The sequence below is a fragment of the Hyla sarda genome, chromosome 4 (genome assembly GCF_029499605.1).
Source record: "Hyla sarda isolate aHylSar1 chromosome 4, aHylSar1.hap1, whole genome shotgun sequence".
In the NCBI taxonomy this organism is placed as follows: Eukaryota; Metazoa; Chordata; class Amphibia; order Anura; family Hylidae; genus Hyla; species Hyla sarda.
Genome location: NC_079192.1, coordinates 171,393,283 through 171,413,040, shown reverse-complemented (window position 1 = coordinate 171,413,040; position 19,758 = coordinate 171,393,283). Strand labels below are relative to the sequence as shown.

At 43.3% G+C, this 19,758-nt stretch overlaps 1 protein-coding gene across 6 annotated transcripts in view; it reads left to right on the top strand.

Annotated features, from left to right (window-relative positions):
* Positions 1-19,758, top strand: part of HMG20A (high mobility group 20A) — a 39,380-nt gene that overhangs the window by 5,526 nt on the left and 14,096 nt on the right. For 5 of the 6 annotated variants that reach the window (XM_056572742.1, XM_056572741.1, XM_056572738.1 and 2 more), the window contains exon 2: positions 13,597-13,679. In XM_056572742.1, the coding sequence (XP_056428717.1) occupies positions 13,597-13,679 (83 nt within the window). Of the gene's footprint in view, positions 1-5,237; positions 5,260-13,596; positions 13,680-19,758 lie in introns of those variants that run through there. The other variant, XM_056572740.1, reaches the window with a different exon arrangement.

Genomic DNA, 19,758 nt, shown 5'->3' with positions numbered 1-19,758 from the left:
CTTAAGAGGTAAAAGGGGGAAAAAAAAGACCCCCAAAATTTGTAACGCAATTACTCTTGAATACGGAAATACCCCATATGTGGGCGTAAAATGCTCTGCAGGCACACAACAAGACTCAGGAGTGAGAGCACACTATGTACATTTGAGGCCGAAATTGGTGATTTGCACGGGTGGCTAATTTTACAGTGGTTCTGACATAAACGCAAAAAAATAAATACCGACATGTGACCCCATTTTGGAAACTACACCCCTCACGGAATGTAACAAGGGGTATAGTGAGCCTTAACACCCCACAGGTGTTTGACAAATTTTCGTTAAAGTTGGATGGGAAAATGAGAAGAAAAACACTTTCACTAAAATGCTGTTACCATACATTTTTCATTTTCACAAGGGAAAATAGGAAAAAAAGCCCCCCAAAATTTGTAACCCGATTTCTTCTGAGTAAGAACATACCCCATATGTGGATGTAAAGTGCTCTGCGGGCGAATTACAATGCTCAGGAGAGAAGGAGCGACATTGATGGACCCCCCCCCCCAACATGTGACCCCATTTTAGAAACTACACCCCTCATGTAATGTAATTAGAGGTACAGTGAGCAGTTAACCCCCCCAACGGTGTCTGACAGATTTTTGGAACAGTGGTCCGTGAAAATGAAAAATTTTATTTTTCATTTGCTCAGCCCACTGTTCCAAAGATCTGTCAAATGCCTGTAGGGTGTAAATGCTCACTGCACCCCTTATTACATTCTGTGAGGGGTATAGTTTCCAAAATGGGGTCACATGTGGGGGTCCACTGTTCTGGCACCACGGGGGGCTTTGTAAACTCACATGGCCCCTTACTTCCATTCCAAACAAATTCACTCTTCAAAAGCTCAATGGCGCTCCTCCTCTTCTGAGCATTGTAGTTCGACCACAGGGCACTTGACGTCCACACATGGGGTATTTCCATATTCAGAAGAAATGGGGTTACAAATTTTGGGGGTAATTTTCTCCTATTACCCCTTTAAAAAAAAAAAAAGTAAAAATATGGGGAAAAAACAGCATTTTAGTGAAAAGAAATATTTTTTTTTCAGTTATTCATCCAACTTTAACAAAAAGTCGTGAAATACCTGTGAAGTGTTAAGGCTCCCTGTACCCCTTGTTACGTTCCTTGAGGGGTGTAATTTCCAAAATAGTATGCCATGTGGGTATTTTTGCTGTTCTGGCACATAAGGGCTTCCTAAATGGGACATGCCCCCCCCCCAAAACCATTTCAGCAAAATTTGCTTTCCAAAGCGAAATGTGACTCTTCTGAGCATTGTAGTTCGCCCGCAGAGCATTTTACGTCCTAACATGGGGTATTTCCATACTCAGAAGAGATGGTTACAAATTTTGGGGGGAATTTTCTCCCATTACCCTTTATAAAAATTGTAAATTTAGGGGAAAAAAACTGCACTTTAGTAAAAAAATTTTTTTTATTTTTTTTTCATTTACACATCCGACTTTAACGAAATATTGTCAAACACCTGTGGGGTATTAAGGCTCACTGGACCCCTTGTTATGTGCCTTGAGGGGTGTAGTTTCCAAGATGGTATGCCATGTGGGGGGTTTTCTGCTGTTCTGGCACCATAGGGGCTTCCTAAATGTGATATGCCCCCCCAAAACCATTTCAGAAAAACTCACTCTCCAAAATCCCACTGTCGCTCCTTCCCTTCTGTGCCCTCTACTGCGCCCGCCAAACACTTGACATACACATATGAGGTATTTCCTTACTCGAGAGAAATTGGGTTACAAATATTTTGGAGGGCTTTTTCTCCTATTACCACTTGTAAAAAATTCAAAAACTGGGTTTACAAGAACATGCGAGTGTAAAAAATGAAGATTTAGAATTTTCTCCTTCACTTTGCTGCTATTCCTGTGAAACACCTAAAGGGTTAAAACATTGACTGAATGTCATTTTGAATACTTTGAGGGGGCAGTTTTTATAAAAGGGTCCTTTTGTGGGGTATTTCTAATAGGAAGGCCCTTCAAATCCACTTCAAACCTGAACTGGTCCCTGAAAAATCTGATTTTGAAAATTTTGTGAAAAATTGGAAAATTGCTGCTGAACTTTGAAGCCCTCTGATGTCTTCCAAAAGTAAAAACATGTCAACTTTATGATGCAAACATAAAGTAGACATATTGGGGGATATTTATCAAAGTTGTCTATGTCCCGCATCAATATAGACCAAACTACAGAGGGTTAGTCTGGTCTATTGTGCACCTAATTTATCAAATGGCGCACGGCTCTTGATAAATTCTGTGCACAGACTGCATGATCTATGCTTTAGTCTATATTTAAACCTGCTCCAACATGGTCTGACATTGCGGCGTACTTTCAGCCTATGCGACTTGTCGCTTTTGATAAATTCAGCACCAATGCATTTTTCAATGCATTTCAGTCTAAAATAGACTTGCATGCATCATGTTCTAAAAATCCTCTAGAGCAAAAGTCGCAGAAAAGTCGCACATATTTAGACTGCGACTTTCTGTGCGACAAATTTAGACAAGAAAAACCAGTCTAAATCCTTTGATAAATCTCCCCCATTGTATTTGTGCATCAATATATAACTTATTTGGAATGTCCATTTTCCTTACAAGCAGAGAGCTTCAAAGTTAGAAAATGCTAAATTTTTTAATTTTTTTATTCATCAAATTTTGGAATTTTTCACCAAGAAATGATGCAAGTATCGACGAAAAAAACCAATCTCGGAATCAGAATGAAAGGTAAAAGCAGCAGTGGTGGTGGTGGTGGTTGGACTGGGAAAGACCCCAGGACAGGCAGGGGGAGAGAAGCGGGCGGTGGCAGCGGTATTATTCTTATTATTTATTCATATAAAAAATGTTTATTATTTTTTTTTGTAAGCTAAGGCCTTCACAGAACAGGTGTATTTGTACTGAGATTACATTGCAGATATGTGGACCGTTTACTTGTTATGCAATTGGTTAACAGATCTTTGTTTGGTGTTTCACAGTAAAGGAGGTACATATGCTCTCAAAAATCATTTACAAATAAAAATGTTACATCCATGCAAAATGTCATCATCCCTTCCATATTTCCATTTCTTCTCAGCTTCTCCCTTGCTAATCCTCCCTCCTTAGACAATGCATCATTGGGGCATGACAAGATAACACAATTTCAAAATATTTTATTTATTTTTTATATTTCTTGGGATACCCCTTTTTAACCTATTTATGCTTGGTTATGAGCGGTGGCTAGGCATTGGATAAGTATGGAGCAGGCTCCTGGTATCTGAGAAGGTTATGTAAGGAGTCTGTCTTTTCTCCTGAGCCATCTAAGCTGATTCATGATGAGATGTTGCTAAGAAATTCCTTCAGCAGATGAGATGTGGCTAATAACAAACCAGTCATAGAATTGCTTCTCTGATTGACTTCACCGATAACAAAACCTTAAGGCTGCAGAAAAGAAAGGAAACGACATTTTAAATAAAACCTATGGAGAAAGTGTTTTGTACTATAGTAAGTACAAAGCAAGAATAAAAAAAAAATGCATTCAAAGTTGTCCATAGTGTTTTTAATGATTCTGAATTCATGCATGCATTGTTTCAAAAACATGCCGCTCCTGTCCACTGGTTAACTGTGGTATTGCAGCCCAGCCCAATTTTCTTCAGTAGGTGTTGTGTATAGAACTTCCTCTGTAGTATACAGCAGCTAAGTAGTGAAAGGATTAAGATTTTTTTATTTTTTTTTTAAATAGAAGTAACTTACAGATCTATAGAACTTTCTGGCACCAGTTGATCTAACAGAAAATGTTTTCCAGTGGAATACCCCTTTAAGTCAATATAGGGGGGGGGGGGGGCTCCTGGTCAGTAAAGACTGATTTTACAGCATGGAATTTTAGCAAGAGGGGCTGTAGACAAGAAGAAACCATAGAGTGCAGTTCTAAGCATTATGTTTATTTTTGACACACAGTTGGCTGAACACAGATGGATCAGGAGATTTACTAGAGCAAGATCCAGATTAACACCATCTATTTTTCCTTCTCCTTCAGGGGGATTTTAGTTTAGTGCTTTAGTGCCTGGACATACATCCACTATTACTAAAAACCTTTTCCCTTCATAGCAGCCCTTCTCAGCAATCACTTCAGACACCTAGGAGATATACAGAACTTTACCTCAGGATCCTGAGTAATAGAATAGTTGTGTAACTTTATCCAGCCTTTTTTAACCAAACTTTCCCACAAACAAAAATGTACCTTTTTATGTAAATCCCGAAACTGAAAGGGGAAAGCGTTTTGCTGTCTGGATGGCAGACGTGCCTACTCTGGACTCCTACACATATTAGTCATTCTACATGGCATGGGCTTGCATAGAAAAAAAGCTGTGATTAATACTAGAGCAAAGACGCAAAAGTATCCAAATGGTACTGTAGGCACAAATGGTCCAGAAATTTTTGTGCTGCACGGTATGAATTTTAACCCATACCGGTTTTGTCCCTCCCCCTCGGGTATGAATTATCAGCCCAGACAATCATATGTGTCCCGCGAGCGCTGTTCTGTGACTTTAGTACCCCAGCGCTGGGCTAATAATTTTTTTTTTTCTTTTTTTTGGGGGGGGGGGGGGGGGGGGGGAATACCGTTATATACTGTGGAACTGCCATAAGTTTCAAAAATACCGCGATACACATGTTTGGCCATACCACCCAGCCCTAGTACCAATTTGATAATGAGAATTGGTCTCCTCAACTTTTTTTTTTTTTTTTTTTTCGGTGAACTAGATCAGAGGGAAAGTGTGGAAGTCTTATGGTACTGCCAAGCAGTTTCACAATCACTACATAGTGTTACATAAAGTAGGTAGATCAATATTTCCCAGGCAGTGTAGCTAAATAAAGTATACGACAATGTATACAATATATTAACTGTAGTCAGATGGCTTTTTTTTTTTAATTTATTTTTTTATAAATTGTATAGAACTTTACACTGTGTACAGTTTTACACACTGCCAGGAGTAAAAAGACTATCATGACCTGTAAAGATCGCTCATAGGGCAGGATGCTACTACCTTCCCCATATACTATTCGCTCCCTAATGCCAACCATAGAGGCATGAAGGAAAGAGTGAGGCCATACAGACCAGACGCCACAACCCCAATGCATGGGTTGTGTTCAAGTTCTTCTGGGGTGACTACTCTTTATTTTATTTATTTTCCAGTAGGTTCTTTCAACTGTAATGTCTCTGCTGTCTTCCCAATAGTAATGTTACACATATCGATGTAATAGAGAGGTGGGTATACAGATCAGTTTTGCCTATATATTCGTGCGAAAGTCCATAATAATGTGACATTTAAATAAATAAAAATATACGGTAGTCATGTAAGAGAATACAAGGGGTTATCTCTACAAATGGAAGGGTCATGCTTTTTGTGGTAGAAGATGTAGAGGAATTGTTGACTGATATCCTTGCAGCTATGAAAGCAAAGGAAGTCACACAGGTTAGGTCAGTATTGAAAAACCTCCACCAGGAAGGCCCATGTAATGCCAATGACAGCTGCTGTGCCAGTACTTCAGCTGTCCAAGGAAAGGCAATATGCCATTGTGCAAGCAGGAAACATGGAGAGCTGCAGATACTAGGGTGGCCGCCACTAAACGTAAGGAAAGGTTCCCAACTGTAAGAGCCACCCAAAGGTGAACTGTTCATGACCTGCTGTTTCTGGGTGATGTAATGAGGAAAATAGACTCGCTCAGCAGAAAACAATGAAAGCATGTCCTTTAAAGAAGTACTACAATTTTGTTTGCCCATATCCTTCACACTCACTATCACTAATCCTACAATGCAATTTGTTTTACTCTTGCGACATCCATGGATGTCATTACTGTAACTGGGTCATGTGATTACTAGTCAGCTGCAGAAAATCACTGCACTTAATGTGTCAGTGAAAGTGGTCAGTCCTAGGTCAGCTGACTTCCTGCCTTCAGCTATCAGGTTAATCCTACTAACTCCCAGACCCCTCTCAGCTCTGGATACTGCTGCTTCCTGTATGGTATCAGGATATATAGTAGTTATACCCCCCAGAGTCTGTTTTATTGCATTTCATTCTGTTTTTGTCTTGTCTTGTTTTTTTTCTTCTTCAGTGTTTTCTTTGATTTTTTCCCAAAATGGATGCCGAAATTGGGCTATTTTACCGCAATTAGGCAAATTCTGGTAAAAAAAAAAAAAAAAAAAATGGATTATACAGCAATTTTGGAATGTCACAGCAAAAAAACTGCCAAAATGCACTAAAAGTGATTGACAAATTCAACATCTGAACATAGCCTAAAGACTATAAAGGAGTATTCCGGCTTTATATATCTTATCCCTTATCCAAAGGATTGGGGATAAGATGTATGACGCAGGGGTCCCACTGCTGGGGACCCCCGCGATCTCAGTGCAGCCCCCGGCATTCTGTGCTAGGCGCTGCCTCAGAGACTGGTGGGGGAGGGGAGGGATATGACAGTCACGCTACTAGTTATGTCACTCCACGGCCCTCCATTTATGTCTATTGGAGGGGGCATGATGGCTGCCACCCCCCCCCCCCCCCATAGACATGAATGGAGGGGCTTGCTGTGACGTCACTAGGGGGCGTGGCTGTGATGTGATGCCTCTGAGGCAGTGCCCGGCACAGCGCCACAAGCACCTCATCGTGATAAGTCAAATTACTTTGGACTTATGGCAATATTTCTAAAAAAAAAAAACCTTTGACCTTGTTATTAAAACTTAAACAACATGCCCACTACATGTTGTTCTGCAGCAGGAACGTAGTCAGGAGGCTAATGGGCAATGGTTGTTGCGGTCAGAAGGCTGAGGTATCGCTATAGCAGAGTATGACAAAGACAATTGTGACAGCTACATGATCAAGGACTGAAATACCCCAGCCTACTGACTGTGACAGCCATTGCCCTCATGATGATGATGATGATGATGATGATGATGATGATGATGATGATGATGATGCTGCAAAAGACATGCAGAGGGGGCCTGTTGTCTCGCTTCAATATCAAGGTACATTTGGGAGTTTTGCAGGCTCCCATTATCTCTATTAGGCTATGTTCACACTGTGGAATTCCGCACAAATTTCTTTCAGCTTAATTTTTGCTGAAATTCAAAGCCTCCTTTTGCCTTTAACCCCTTAAGGACCCAGCCATTTTACACCTCAGGACCCGGCCATTTTTTGCAATTCTGACCACTGTCACTTTAAACATTAATAACTCTGGAATGCTTTTACTTATCAATCTGATTCCGAGATTGTTTTTTCGTGACATATTCTACTTTAACATAGTGGTAAAATTTTGTGGTAACTTGCATCCTTTCTTGGTGAAAAATCCCAACATTTTATGAAAAATTTGAAAATTTTGCATTTTTTTTTTACTTTGAAGCTCTCTGCTTGTAAGGAAAATGGATATTCCAAATAATTATTTTTTTTATTCACATATACAATATGTCTACTTTATGTTTGCATCATAAAATTTACGTGTTTTTACTTTTGGAAGACACCAGAGGGCTTCAAAGTTCAGCAGCAATTTTCCAATTTTTCACAAAATTTCCAAACTCACAATTTTTCATGGACCAGTTCAGGTTTGAAGTGGATTTGAAGGGTCTTCATATTAGAAATACCCCACAAATTACCCCATTATAAAAACTGCACCCCCCCAGAGTATTCAAAATGACATTCAGTCCGCGTTTTAACCCTTTAGGTGTTTCACAGGAATAGAAGCAAAGTGAAGGAGAAAATTCACAATCTCCATTTTTTATACTCGCATGTTCTTGTAGACCCAATTTTTGAATTTTTACAAGGGGGAAAAAGGAGAAAATGTATACTTATATTTGTAGCCCAATTTCTCTCGAGTAAGCACATACCTCATATGTCTATGTAAAGTGTTCGGCGGGCACAGTAGAGGGCTCAGAAGGGAAAGAGCGATAAGGGGATTTTGGAGAGTACGTTTTTTTTAAATGGTTTTTGGGAGGCATGTTGCATTTAGGAAGCCCCTATGGTGCCAGAACAGCAAAAATCCCCCACATGGCATACCATTTTGGAAACTAGACCCCTTGAGGAACGTAACGAGGAATAAAGTGAGCCTTAATACCCCACAGGGGTTTCACGACTTTTGCATATGTAAAAAGATTAAAATAAAATTTCACTAAAATGTGTGTTTCCCCCCAAATTTCACATTTTTGCAAGGGTTAATAGCAGAAAATACCCCCCAAACATTGTAACCCCATCTCTTCTGAGTATGGAGGTACCCCATAAGTTGACCTGAGGTGTACTATGAGTGAACTACAATGCTCAGAAGAGAGGGAGTCATATTTGGCTTTTTGAGAGCAAATTTTGCTCGGGGGCATGTCGCATTTAGGAAGCCCCTATGGTGCCAGGACAGCAAAAAAAAAACACATGGCATACCATTTTGGAAACTAGACCCCTTGTGGAACGTAACAAGAAATAAAGTGAGCCTTAATACCCCACAGGGGTTTCACGACTTTTGCATACGTAAAAAAAAAATAAAAAAAAATCACTAAAATGTGTGTTTCCCCCCCAAATTTCACATTTTTACAAGGGTTAATAGCAGAAAATACCCCCCAAAATTTGTAACCATATCTCTTCTGAGTATGGAGGTACCCCATAAGTTGACCTGAAGTGCACTACGGGCGAACTACAATGCTCAGAAGAGAAGGAGTCATATTTGGCTTTTTGAGAGCAAATTTTGCTCGGGGGGCATGTCGCATTTAGGAAGCCCATATGGTGCCAGGACAGCAAAATAACCCCCACATGGCATACCATTTTGGAAACTAGACCCCTTGAGGAACGTAACAAGGCATAAAATGAGCATTTACCCCCCACTGGTGTCTGTCAAATCTTTGGAACAGTGGGCTGTACAACATTTTTAATTTGCACAGCCCACTGTTCCAAAGATCTGTCAGACACCAGTGGGCTGTAAATTCTCACTGCACCCCTCATTACATTCCGTGAGGGGTCTAGTTTCCGAAATGGGGTCACATGTGGGTTTTTTTTTTTTTTTGCGTTTGTCAAAACCGCTGTAACAATCAGCCACCCCTGTGCAAATCACCTCAAATGTACATGGTGCACTCTCCCTTCTGGGCCTTGTTGTGCGCCCCCAGAGCACTTTGCGCCCACATATGGGGTATTTCCGTACTCGGGAGAAATTGCGTTACAAATTTTGGGGGGCTTTTTTCCCCTTTACCTATTGTCAAAATGAAAAGTATAGGGCAACACCAGCATGTTAGTGTAAAAAGTTTATTTTTTTTACACTAACATGCTGGTGTAGACCCCAACTTCACCTTTTCATAAGGGGTGAAAGGAGAAAAAGACCCCCAAGATTTGTAAGGCAATTTCTCCCGAGTACGGCGATACCCCATATGTGACCCTAAACTGTTGCCCTGAAATACGACAGGGCTCCAAAGTGAGAGAGCGCCATGCACATTTGAGGCCTGAATTAGGGATTTGCATAGGGGTGGACATAGGGGTATTCTACGCCAGTGATTCCCAAACAGGGTGCCTCCAGCTGTTGTAAAACTCCCAGCATGCCTGGACAGTCAACGGCTGTCTGGCAATACTGGGAGTTGTTGTTTTGCAACAGCTGGAGGCTCCATTTTGGAAAGAGTGGCCTACCAGACGTTTTTCATTTTTATTGGGGAGGGAAGGGGGGCTGTGTAGGGGTATGTGTATATGTAGTGTTTTTTACATTTTATTTTGTGTTAGTGTAGTGTAGTGTAGTGTTTTTAGGGTACAGTCACACGGGCGGGGGGTTACAGCGAGTTTGAACTGCCGCGCAAAATTTGCTGCATCGCAAACTTGCAGCCTGATACTCACTGTAAGCCCCCTGCCCATGTGAAAGTACCCTGTACATTCACAGGGGGGGACCTCCAGCTGTTGCAAAACTACAACTCCCAGCATGCCTGGAGGCACACGGGTTGGGAAACACTGAGTTAGGAAACAATGTTTCCCAACCAGTGTGCCTCCAGCTGTTGCAAAACCACAACTCCCAAACATTCTCAGGCATGCTGGGAGTAGTAGTTCGGCAACATCTTTAGAGCCAGATGTTGCCGAACTACAACTCCCAGCATGCTTGGAGTTGTAGTTTTGCAACATCTGGAGGACTACAGTTTGCAGACCACTAATACAGTGGTTCCCAATCTGTGCCCTTCCAGATGTTGCAAAACTACAACCCCCAGTATGCCAAAACTGTCCAGGCATGCTGGGAGTTGTAGTTCTGCAACATCTGAAGGGCCAGATGTTACAGAACTACAACTCCCAGCATGCCTGGACAGTAAGGGCATGCTGAGAATGTGTAGTTTTGCAACATCTGGAAGGGCACAGTGGTCTCCAAACTGTGTACCTCCAGATGTTGCAAAACTGCAACTCCCAGCATGCCCAGACGCCAAGGGCTGTCTGGGCATGCTGGGAGTTGTAGTTTACAGGGTCCTATTACAGCAATGCATGTCGCTTTACGGCGACGTGCATTGCTGTAAAGGGCCCGACCGCGGCTGAAGATCTACTCACCTGTCGTCGCCGCCGCCATCTTCCTCGCTGGGATCCGGGTCTTCAGGGACGAGGTAAGTACCGGGGCCGGGCCCCAGCACTCCCCCGTCCCCCGCCGCGTCCTCCGGTCTTCCTCCCGTCCTCTCCGGACTTACAGGGGCCGGGCAGGACGGGAGGAAGTAACCGCCCCCCCTCCTGCGATTGGTCGGTTAACTAACCGACAGATCGCAGGGGATCGGAGGAGGTGGCCGGCTTGCCACCTCGCTCCGATACTTCAGCATGGTCCTGGCTGTCTGTGACAGCCGGGATCATGCGAAATTACTGGGTGGTCGGGTCCCAGAGACCCGATCAGCCCGGTATCGCCGCAGATCGCAAGGGCGATTTCCCTTGCGATTTGCGGCGATCGCCGACATGGGGGGCCTTCATGCCACCCCTCGGCGTTTGCCCTGGATGCCTGCTGAAGGATTTCAGCAGGCATCCAGTTTCGATTTCTGCCCGGCGAGCGGCAGAGACCGGAAAACGCCATGACGTATGCATACGTCATGGGTCCTTAAGACCCAGGGTGTGAAGACGTATGCATACGTCATGGGTCCTGAACAGGTTAATGGGATTCTGACAAGGAATTCAGCAAAATTTAAAGACAAGTCTTAAAGTTTTGCGAAATTTCTGCCACGGACATTCCGCTGTCTGAACATAGCCTTACTGAACCACTAGAGTGTAACCAAGCTACCAATAGGACATTCCTCAACTGGATTCAGCTGCTTTGTGCACACGGTGGAATTTCCATGCCGGAAACTTGGGCTAGGCGGTATGACCAAATCTGCTTATCACGGTATTTTTGTAACTTCCGGCGGTTCCACGGTATATAGAGGTATTTCCACCCCCCATCCAACAAAAATTATCAGCCCAGTGCTGCCCCCTTGGGGTTAAATACTCACATGTCACCCGCTGCCCTCCTCATGCTGTTTGTTGGCGCAGACGCAAGGTAAACAAAATAAACTCGCACATGTTCCGACGTCGGCCTTACGCTAGGGACGGGAACGTCGGAGAGCCGTCAACCTATCGCTGACCGCAGCGATGTTCCGCCTCGGCCGCTGATAAGCTGAGCCCACTGTCATGTAAGAAGCTCTGGGCAGCTTCTTACATGACAGTGGGCTCAGCCTATCAGCGGCCGAGGTGGAACATCGCTGCGGCCGGTGATAGGCTGAGGGCTCTCCGACGTTCCATTCACTAGGAAGCAGATGAGGCCAGTTCCGGACCAACGGGAGGTGAGTTAAAGTTTATTTTTTTGTAGCCCGGGCATAGGAATACCACACAATATAGAGCAGTGGTCTTCAACCTGCCGACCTCCAGATGTTGCAAAACTACAACTCCCAGCCAACGGCTGTCCGGGCATGCTGAGAGTTGTAGTTTTGCAACATCTGGAGGTCGGCAGGTTGAAGACCGTTGGTATAGAGTGTCAGCGCCGGCGGCCGCAACAAACATGAGGATGAGGAGGGCAGCGCATGCGGGTGACATGTCAGTATTTACCCCGATGGGGACAGCGCTGGGCTGATAATTAATTGGGGGCAGAACAGCGCTCGCGGGTGACTTGTGAATAGTTCCCCGATGTGGGGACAGCACAGCGCTGGGCTAATTCATTCACTCATTCCCGAGGGGGAGGGGCCCAACCGGTATTGCGGTATGGGTTAAAATTCGTATTGTGCAGTACAAATATGTCGGTATTCGGTATGAACCTTATACCGCCCAGCCCTACCGGAAACTCCATTTTCTGTGTCCGCACATAGAATTAAACTGTGGGTCCTTGCCCTGCAGTTTGCGGAATGTCTGTCTGGACATTCCGTCGTGTGAACATAGCCTTAGGGTTTTTGTGAACCCAGGATTTTCACTGTGGTCCTAGTGTTCAGTACTTGTCCCCTAGCCCTCTTGAGGAGGTTTTTGTCATTTCCTCAAGGAAAAACATTTACCACATTATTCCCATAGCAAGGGAACTGCTGCTGGGCAAGAACATAAAATCTGGCTTGGCTAATAATGGTAGGTCATGTGTCAACCATTGCCTAGCAGGGATATGGCACTACAGAGCTGGCTTCCGTTCATCTGGAGAAGGGTTACTCTTCATACGGTGAAACGTCTCCAAAAGACAACCTCTTTGAGAAGACCGCCACCTTATCCAAACCAACTAGATTTTGTAGAATGGACTTTCAGTCCACCATACACAATGCGTAGTGGCCATTTTCTTTGAAAAGCATCCCCTCTGTATCTTTTCCATGCTGCTTTAGCTGACTACTAGAGATGAGGGAAGTTACAGTGATTCGATTCATCACAAACTTCTCGGCTCGGCAGTTGCTGACTTTATCCTGCATAAATTAGTTCAGCTTTCAGGTGCTCCGGTGGGATTTGAATAGGTGGATACAGTCCTAGGAGAGAGTCTCCAGACTGGAGCACCTGAAAGCTGAACTAATTTATGCAGGCTAAAGTCAGCAACTGCTGAGCCGAGAAGTTCGTGATGAATCGAATCGCTGTAACTTTGCTCATCTCTACTGACTACATACAGTTAATGTAACCTGAGTTTGGTTTCATATTCTGGTCTAGTCATAGATGCTTTACAAAGACATGGTAAAATCTAGTTCTGTGGATACTTGATACCCTTCCTTCCATAGGACTATTTTTGTGGTAGACTTCAGGGGTCATCCTGCAGCCTTTCGGATTTAACCTCTGATTGTTCTCCAGCTGCTGCTTCCTGTGTGTTTACAGTGCACAGCTGCAGCGTTCAGAGGAAGTCATAGGAATCATTAATGTAAGAATGTACAGATCGAGCAGAAAATAAAAAAAATCAACATAGCAACATGAGGGCCGTGTTAATTCTCCTATCTTTGACTGTGCAGTGTTCAGCATATGGTAATGTAGTTCTAGCAGCTTCTCAATAAGTAAAATCTTATGTACCATTACCTTACCATGCTCTGTGACACTGCATAGGGTTTTCCAAACAGAATAGCTGTTGAAAATCGTGTACTTCTTATAAAAGATATAGGTTTATGGATGCATAGTACAAGGATGATCTTTGATACAATTTTTTTTTCCTTTATTAGATGGAAGGAGCTACTTCTGTTGTTCCACCATCCAGTGGGGACATTGAGGAAGCCAAAGAGAATGTAGACCCACCATTCTCTGAGTGAGTACTTGTTGTGTGTTGTGTGTGGTGTATTTTTTTTATTTTTTTTCTACATATTTTGCCTCAGGGCATTTACATTATGTGACAATGGCCCTTGTAAATTGTAGGATATATTGGACAGCAAGTGACTAGTCGGTTCTTGAAGTTGATGCAATGAAAGCATAAAAATAGACAAGAGTTAAAGGTGTTGACTTGATCTTCAGATTCCTCAAATCTCAATATAAACAAGTGTCTATGCATTTGTTCTCTTAGCTACTGTGTTAATTTTATGGCAGCTACATTGTCCCCCTTTTTGTCCCTCCCACTGGCAGCAGCATTCAATTCCTTTCCTCACTGACAGTAGCACTTCATCATTCCCACCCCTCCCAGACTAACAGTAACACAAAGGATGCTGACGTTGGGAGGGAAAATGTCAGATGAGCACCACAAACTCCTCCTACCTAGTCTGTAGTCTCCACACTCCCTGGGACGGGGGGTGGAACTGTTTGCTGGTAGCTAGTATATCTGCACACATTCACTTATTTATTTCTTTTTGTCTAACTTTTTGCGTGTTGTGTGTTCACAGGATTTGTCAGGATGCGGTAGCCCTTCTGGGTGTCCCTCCTGGCGGTCTAGGGGAGGTGTGTGTGGCCATTAGGTTCCGCACCTCCCTGCAAACACCCCGGGTACTCCTGCTTTGGCAGGGTACCTACCGTTATCGGCTCTGCGGGAAGATACCTTGGCTAACGCAGAGGGGGATGCCGGGAGCATTTGTGGTCCCCTAGTAGCTTTGGCGAAAAGGGACATCGAACTTGGAACCTCGCAGGTACCTTTTTGGTCCGGAGGCGAAGGGTAAGGTTTGTTGGGGGGGGCCTCTCTCCTATCGGAGAAGGGCTTGCGATAGACCGCATCCTTTGTGCATGTTTTTTTTTTTTTTAGTGTAACACGTTTGCACTTTTTCTTGCACTTTGGGTGATTCGAGAGCACGTTCCTCGAATTTTTTTTTTTTTTAGATAAAAAAAAAAATTGTGAATAGATACTGTCTGGGTTTTAGGTTCAGGGGTTGTATCTCAAAGCATTATGGGTCAAAATGAATGCATTATGTGAGATAAGAATTCCAATGTACAAGTATTTCTGAAAATTACATAGACATAAGAATTCCCCATGCACCTGCATTGTTTTGATAACCTGATACCCTTGGATACAACCCACTGTAGTGGGCAGACATGCTCAGTTCAACTGCAGACTACAGAAAGCACTGGCTTTAGTTAGTCTCCACTGCACATACAAGCTAGCAGGATTGTGGGAAAGAATCAGTTGCCTGACAACAGCAGGGTCACAGTTCAGAAGGAAACCAGGAAGTTATCAGATCCAGGGAGGGGGTGATAAAGAGCAGTGCAGTGTAAATTACTTTACTTAAAAAAATAAAAAACTGCACGTCTGTACTCCTTAACCTCTTAAGGACCCTTGGCGTACGCGTAAGTCATGACACACTGGTACTTAAGGACCAATGGCATATGCGTACGTCATGGAGAATTCCAGTCCCCGCCGGGCGGGGATCGGAGCGGGATGCCTGCTGAAATCATTCAGCAGGCATCCCATGCAAGCACATTACCCCCCCCCCCCCCCCCATGTCGGCCATCGCGGAAAATCTCAAGTGAATTCACACTTGCGATTTGTGCGATTACGGGTCTATGGTGACCTGGAATATAAGGGGGATCGCGGTTGTCCAAGACACCGACTATCCCCCTGAAGGGATAGGAGTGAGGTGGCAGGGGTGCCACCCCTCCTATCCCTGCTATTGGTCGTATAGACCCGACTACCAATAGCAGAATGGGGGGGGGGGGGGGGGGTTGCTTTCGGTTTCCCCGTTCTGCCCACCCACAATAGGCGGGGCAGGTCGGGGGAAACCGTAAAGGACCGGCGCCGAAGGTTACTTACCGATCTGCGGAGGCTGTGGGAGACTGTGATCGGCGGGCGGCGATGTCGTGCGGCTGGCTCCCTGGATCCTATGGAAGCCTGTGAGTTGCCTAGCAACATCTGGAGGGCTACAGTTTGAGACCACTATACAGTGGTCTCTAAACAGTAACCCTCCAGATGTTGCAAAACTACAACTACCAGCATGTCCAGACAGCTGTTTGGGCATACTGGAAGTTGTAGTTTTGCAACAGCTGGAGGTCTACAATTTAGAGACCACTGCACACTGATCTCCAAACTGTAGCCCTCTAGATTTTGCAGAACTACAACTCCTAGCATGCCCACACAGCAGTTTGCTGTCTGGGCATGCTGGGATTTGTAGTTTTGCAACATCTGGAGGGCCACAGTTTGGAGATCTCTGTGCAGTGGACTCTAAACTGTAGCCCTCCAGATGTTGCAAAACTGCAAATTCCAGCATGCCCAAACAGCTGTCTCGGCATGCTGGGAGTTGTAGTTGCGCACCTCCAGCTGTTGCATAACTTCATCTCCCAGCATGCCCTTCGGCGATCAGTAGATGCTGGGAGTTGTGGTTTTGCAACAGCTGGAGACACACTGGTTGGAGAATACTGAGTTGGGTAACAGAACCCAACTGAAGCTTTTCCAACCAGTGTGCCTCCAGCTGTTGCAAAAGTACAACTCCCAGCATGCACGGTCTGTCAGTACATGCGCGCCCCCCCCAGGTTTACAGTAAGTTTCCTGCTGTAAGTTTGAGCTGCTGCAAATTTTTCGCCGCAGCGCAAACTCCTAGCGGGAAACTAGCCGTAACTCGCCAGTGCGAATGTACCCTAAAAAAACTACACTACACTACACTACCACATAATAAAGAGTAAAACACTACATATACACCCCCTTACACTGCCCCCAATAAAAAAGTATTATATGGCAGTGTTTCCAAAACGGAGCCTCCAGCTGTTACAAAACAGCAACTCCCAGCATTTCTGGACAGCCACTGTTTTGGAATCACTGGCGTGGAATACCCCTATGCAATCCCTAATTAAGTCGTCAAATGCGCATGGAGCTCTCACTTCAGAAATCTGTCGTATTTCAAGGAAACAGTTTAGGGCCACATATGGGGTATTTCTGTATAAAAAGGAAAAGTTGGGGGCTACACCAGCTTGTCAGTGTAAAAATTTTTTTAAAATGTTACACTAACATGCTGGTGTTGCCCCATACTTTTTATTTTCACAAGCGTTAAAAGGGGAAAAAAGACCTCAACGCAATTTCTCCTGACTACGGAAATACCCCATATGTGGGCGTAAAATGCTCTGCGGGCGCATAAAAAGGCTCAGGAGTGAGAGCGCACAATGTACATTTGAGGCCTAAATTGGTGATTTGCACAGGGGTGGCTGATTTTACAGCGGTTGGGACATAAACGCCAAAAAATACCCATATGTGACCCCATTTTGGAAACTACACCCCTCACGGAACATAACAAAGGGGTATAGTGCGCCTTAACACCCCACAGGTGTTTAATGAAAATTCTTCAAAGTTGGATGGAAAAAAAAAAATAATAATTTCACTAACATGCTGGTGTTACCCTAAATTTTTTTTATTTTCACAAGGGAAAATAGGAAAAAAGCACCCCAAAATTTGTAACCCCATTTCTTCTGAGTAAGAACATACTCCATGTGTGGATGTAAAGTGCTCTGCGGGCGAACTACAGGGCTCAGAAGAGAAGGAGCACCATTGGGCTTTTGAAGAGAAAATATGTCCGGAATTGAAGGCCACATGTGTTTACAAAGCCCCCATAGTGCCAGAACAATGGACCCCCCCCCCCCCCCACACACACACATGTGACCCCATTTTGGAAACTACACCCCTCATGTAATGTAATAAAGGGTACAGTGAGCATTTACGCCCCACAGGTGTCTGACAGATTTTTGGGACAGTGGTCCGTGAAAATGAGAAATTTTATTTTTCATTTGCACAGCCCACTGTTCCAAAGATCTGTCAAACACCAATGGGGTGTAAATACTCACTGCACCCCTTATTAAATTCTGTGAGGGGTGTAGTTTCCAAAATAGGGTCACATGTGGGGGGGGGGGGGGTCCACTGGTCTGGCAGCACGGGGGACTTTGTAAACGCACATGGCCCCGGACTTCCATTCCAAACTTTTTTTTTTTTTTTCCAAAAGCTCAATGGCGCTCCTTCTCTTCTGAGCATTGTAGTGCGCCAGCAGAGCACTTGACGTCCACATGTGGGGGGGCATTTTGTCCTATTATCCCTTGTAAAAATTTAAAATTTGAGGGAAAACTAGCATTTTAGTGAAAAAAATTATAATTTACACATCCAACTTTGACGAAAAGTCGTCACACACCTGTGGGGTGTTAAGGCTTACTGGACCCCTTGTTACGTGCCTTGAGGGGTGTAGTTTCCAAAATAGTATGCCGTGTGTTTTTTTTTTTTTGTTTTGTTTTTTTTCTGGCACCATAGAGGCTTCTTAAATGTGACATGTCCCCCAAAAACCATTTCAGAAAAACTCACTGTCGCTCCTTCCCTTCTGAGCCCTCTACTGCGCCCGCCGAACACTTGACATACACATATGAGGTATTTTCTTACTCGAGAGAAATTGGGTTACACATTTTAGGAAGATTTCTCTCCTTTTACCCTTTTGTAAAAATTCAATATCTGGGTCTACAAGAACATGCCTTCAATTTGCTGCTATTTCTGTGAAACACCTAAAGGGTTAACAAAGCTTTTGAATGTCATTTTGAATACTTTGAGGGGTGCAGTTTTTATAATGGGGTATTTGTAATATGAAGGCCCTTCAAATCCACTTCAAAACAGAACTGGTCCCTGAAAAATTTCGAATTAAAAAATTTGTTAAAAATTGGTAAATTGCTGCTGTACTTTGAAGCCCTCTAATGTCTTCCAAAAGTAAAAACATGTAAACTTTATGATGAAAATATAAAGTAGATATATTGTATATGTGAGTCAATATATAATTTATTTGGAATATTCATTTTCCTTATAAGCAGAGAGCTTCAAAGTAAAAAAAAATAATAATAATAAAATAAAAAAACTAAATGCAAAATTTACAATTTTTCTTTCATAAAATTTTTGAATTTTTCACCAAGAAATGATGCAAATATCGACTAAATTTGACCACTAACATAAAGTAGAATATGTCACGAAAAAACTGTCTTGGAATCAGAATGAAAGGTAAAAGCATCCCAGAGATATTAATGCTTAAAGTGACAGTGGTCAGATGTGCAAAAAATGTCCAGGTCCTATAGTGAAAATTGGCTGGGTCCTTAAGGAGTTAAAGGGGAACTCTGGTGGAAAACAAATGTTTTCAAATCGACTGGTGCCAGAAAGTTAAACAAATATTTGTAAATTACTTCTATTTCAAAATCTAAGCCTTCATTACTTTATCAGCTGCTGTAGAATACAGAGAAATTTGTGTAGGTCTTTTGAGTCTGACAACAGTGTTCTCTGCTGACACCTCTGTCTATGTCAGGAACTGTCCAGAGTAGGCGCAAATCCCATAGCGAACCTATGCTGCTCTGGACAGTTCTTGTCACGGACAGAGGTGTCAGCAGAAAGCACTGGTCAGACTGGAAAGAACAAATTTCTCTAGTATATCTGTAGTATACAGCAGCTGATAAGTACTGGAAAGGTTAAGATTTTTTTTTAATAGAAGTCATTTACAAATCTGTTTAACTTTATGGCACCAATTAAGTTAAAAAAAAAAAAAAATAAAAAAAAAAAATTTCCACCGGAGTTCCCCTTTAACATATATGTTCTTCATGGGACAACCTCCTTAACCTTGTTGCATTACCTTTTGTGCCAGGCTTGATGTACAGTAGACAGAAACAGACATGGCAGGAATTTTACAGCATGGTAGCAGGGTGTAACTGGCATGTCCACTTTAAGGGAAGCTGATTTATTTCTTTTAAAGATGATAAAGAACTTTCTTTCAAGCTGTTTTGGCACCTCCATAAACACCACAGTCACATCCTTGAAAGCTTTCTTTCAAAATCATTCTCAACAACACTAAAGGTAAATAAAAACGTTTCGCCTCCCTTTCTCTCTCCATACTAAGAATCTGCACTGCATTTCTGTACTTTTTGGTATTCCAGCACTTAAAGTGTGAGGCCTGTCCCACTGTCTGGTAAGGTAT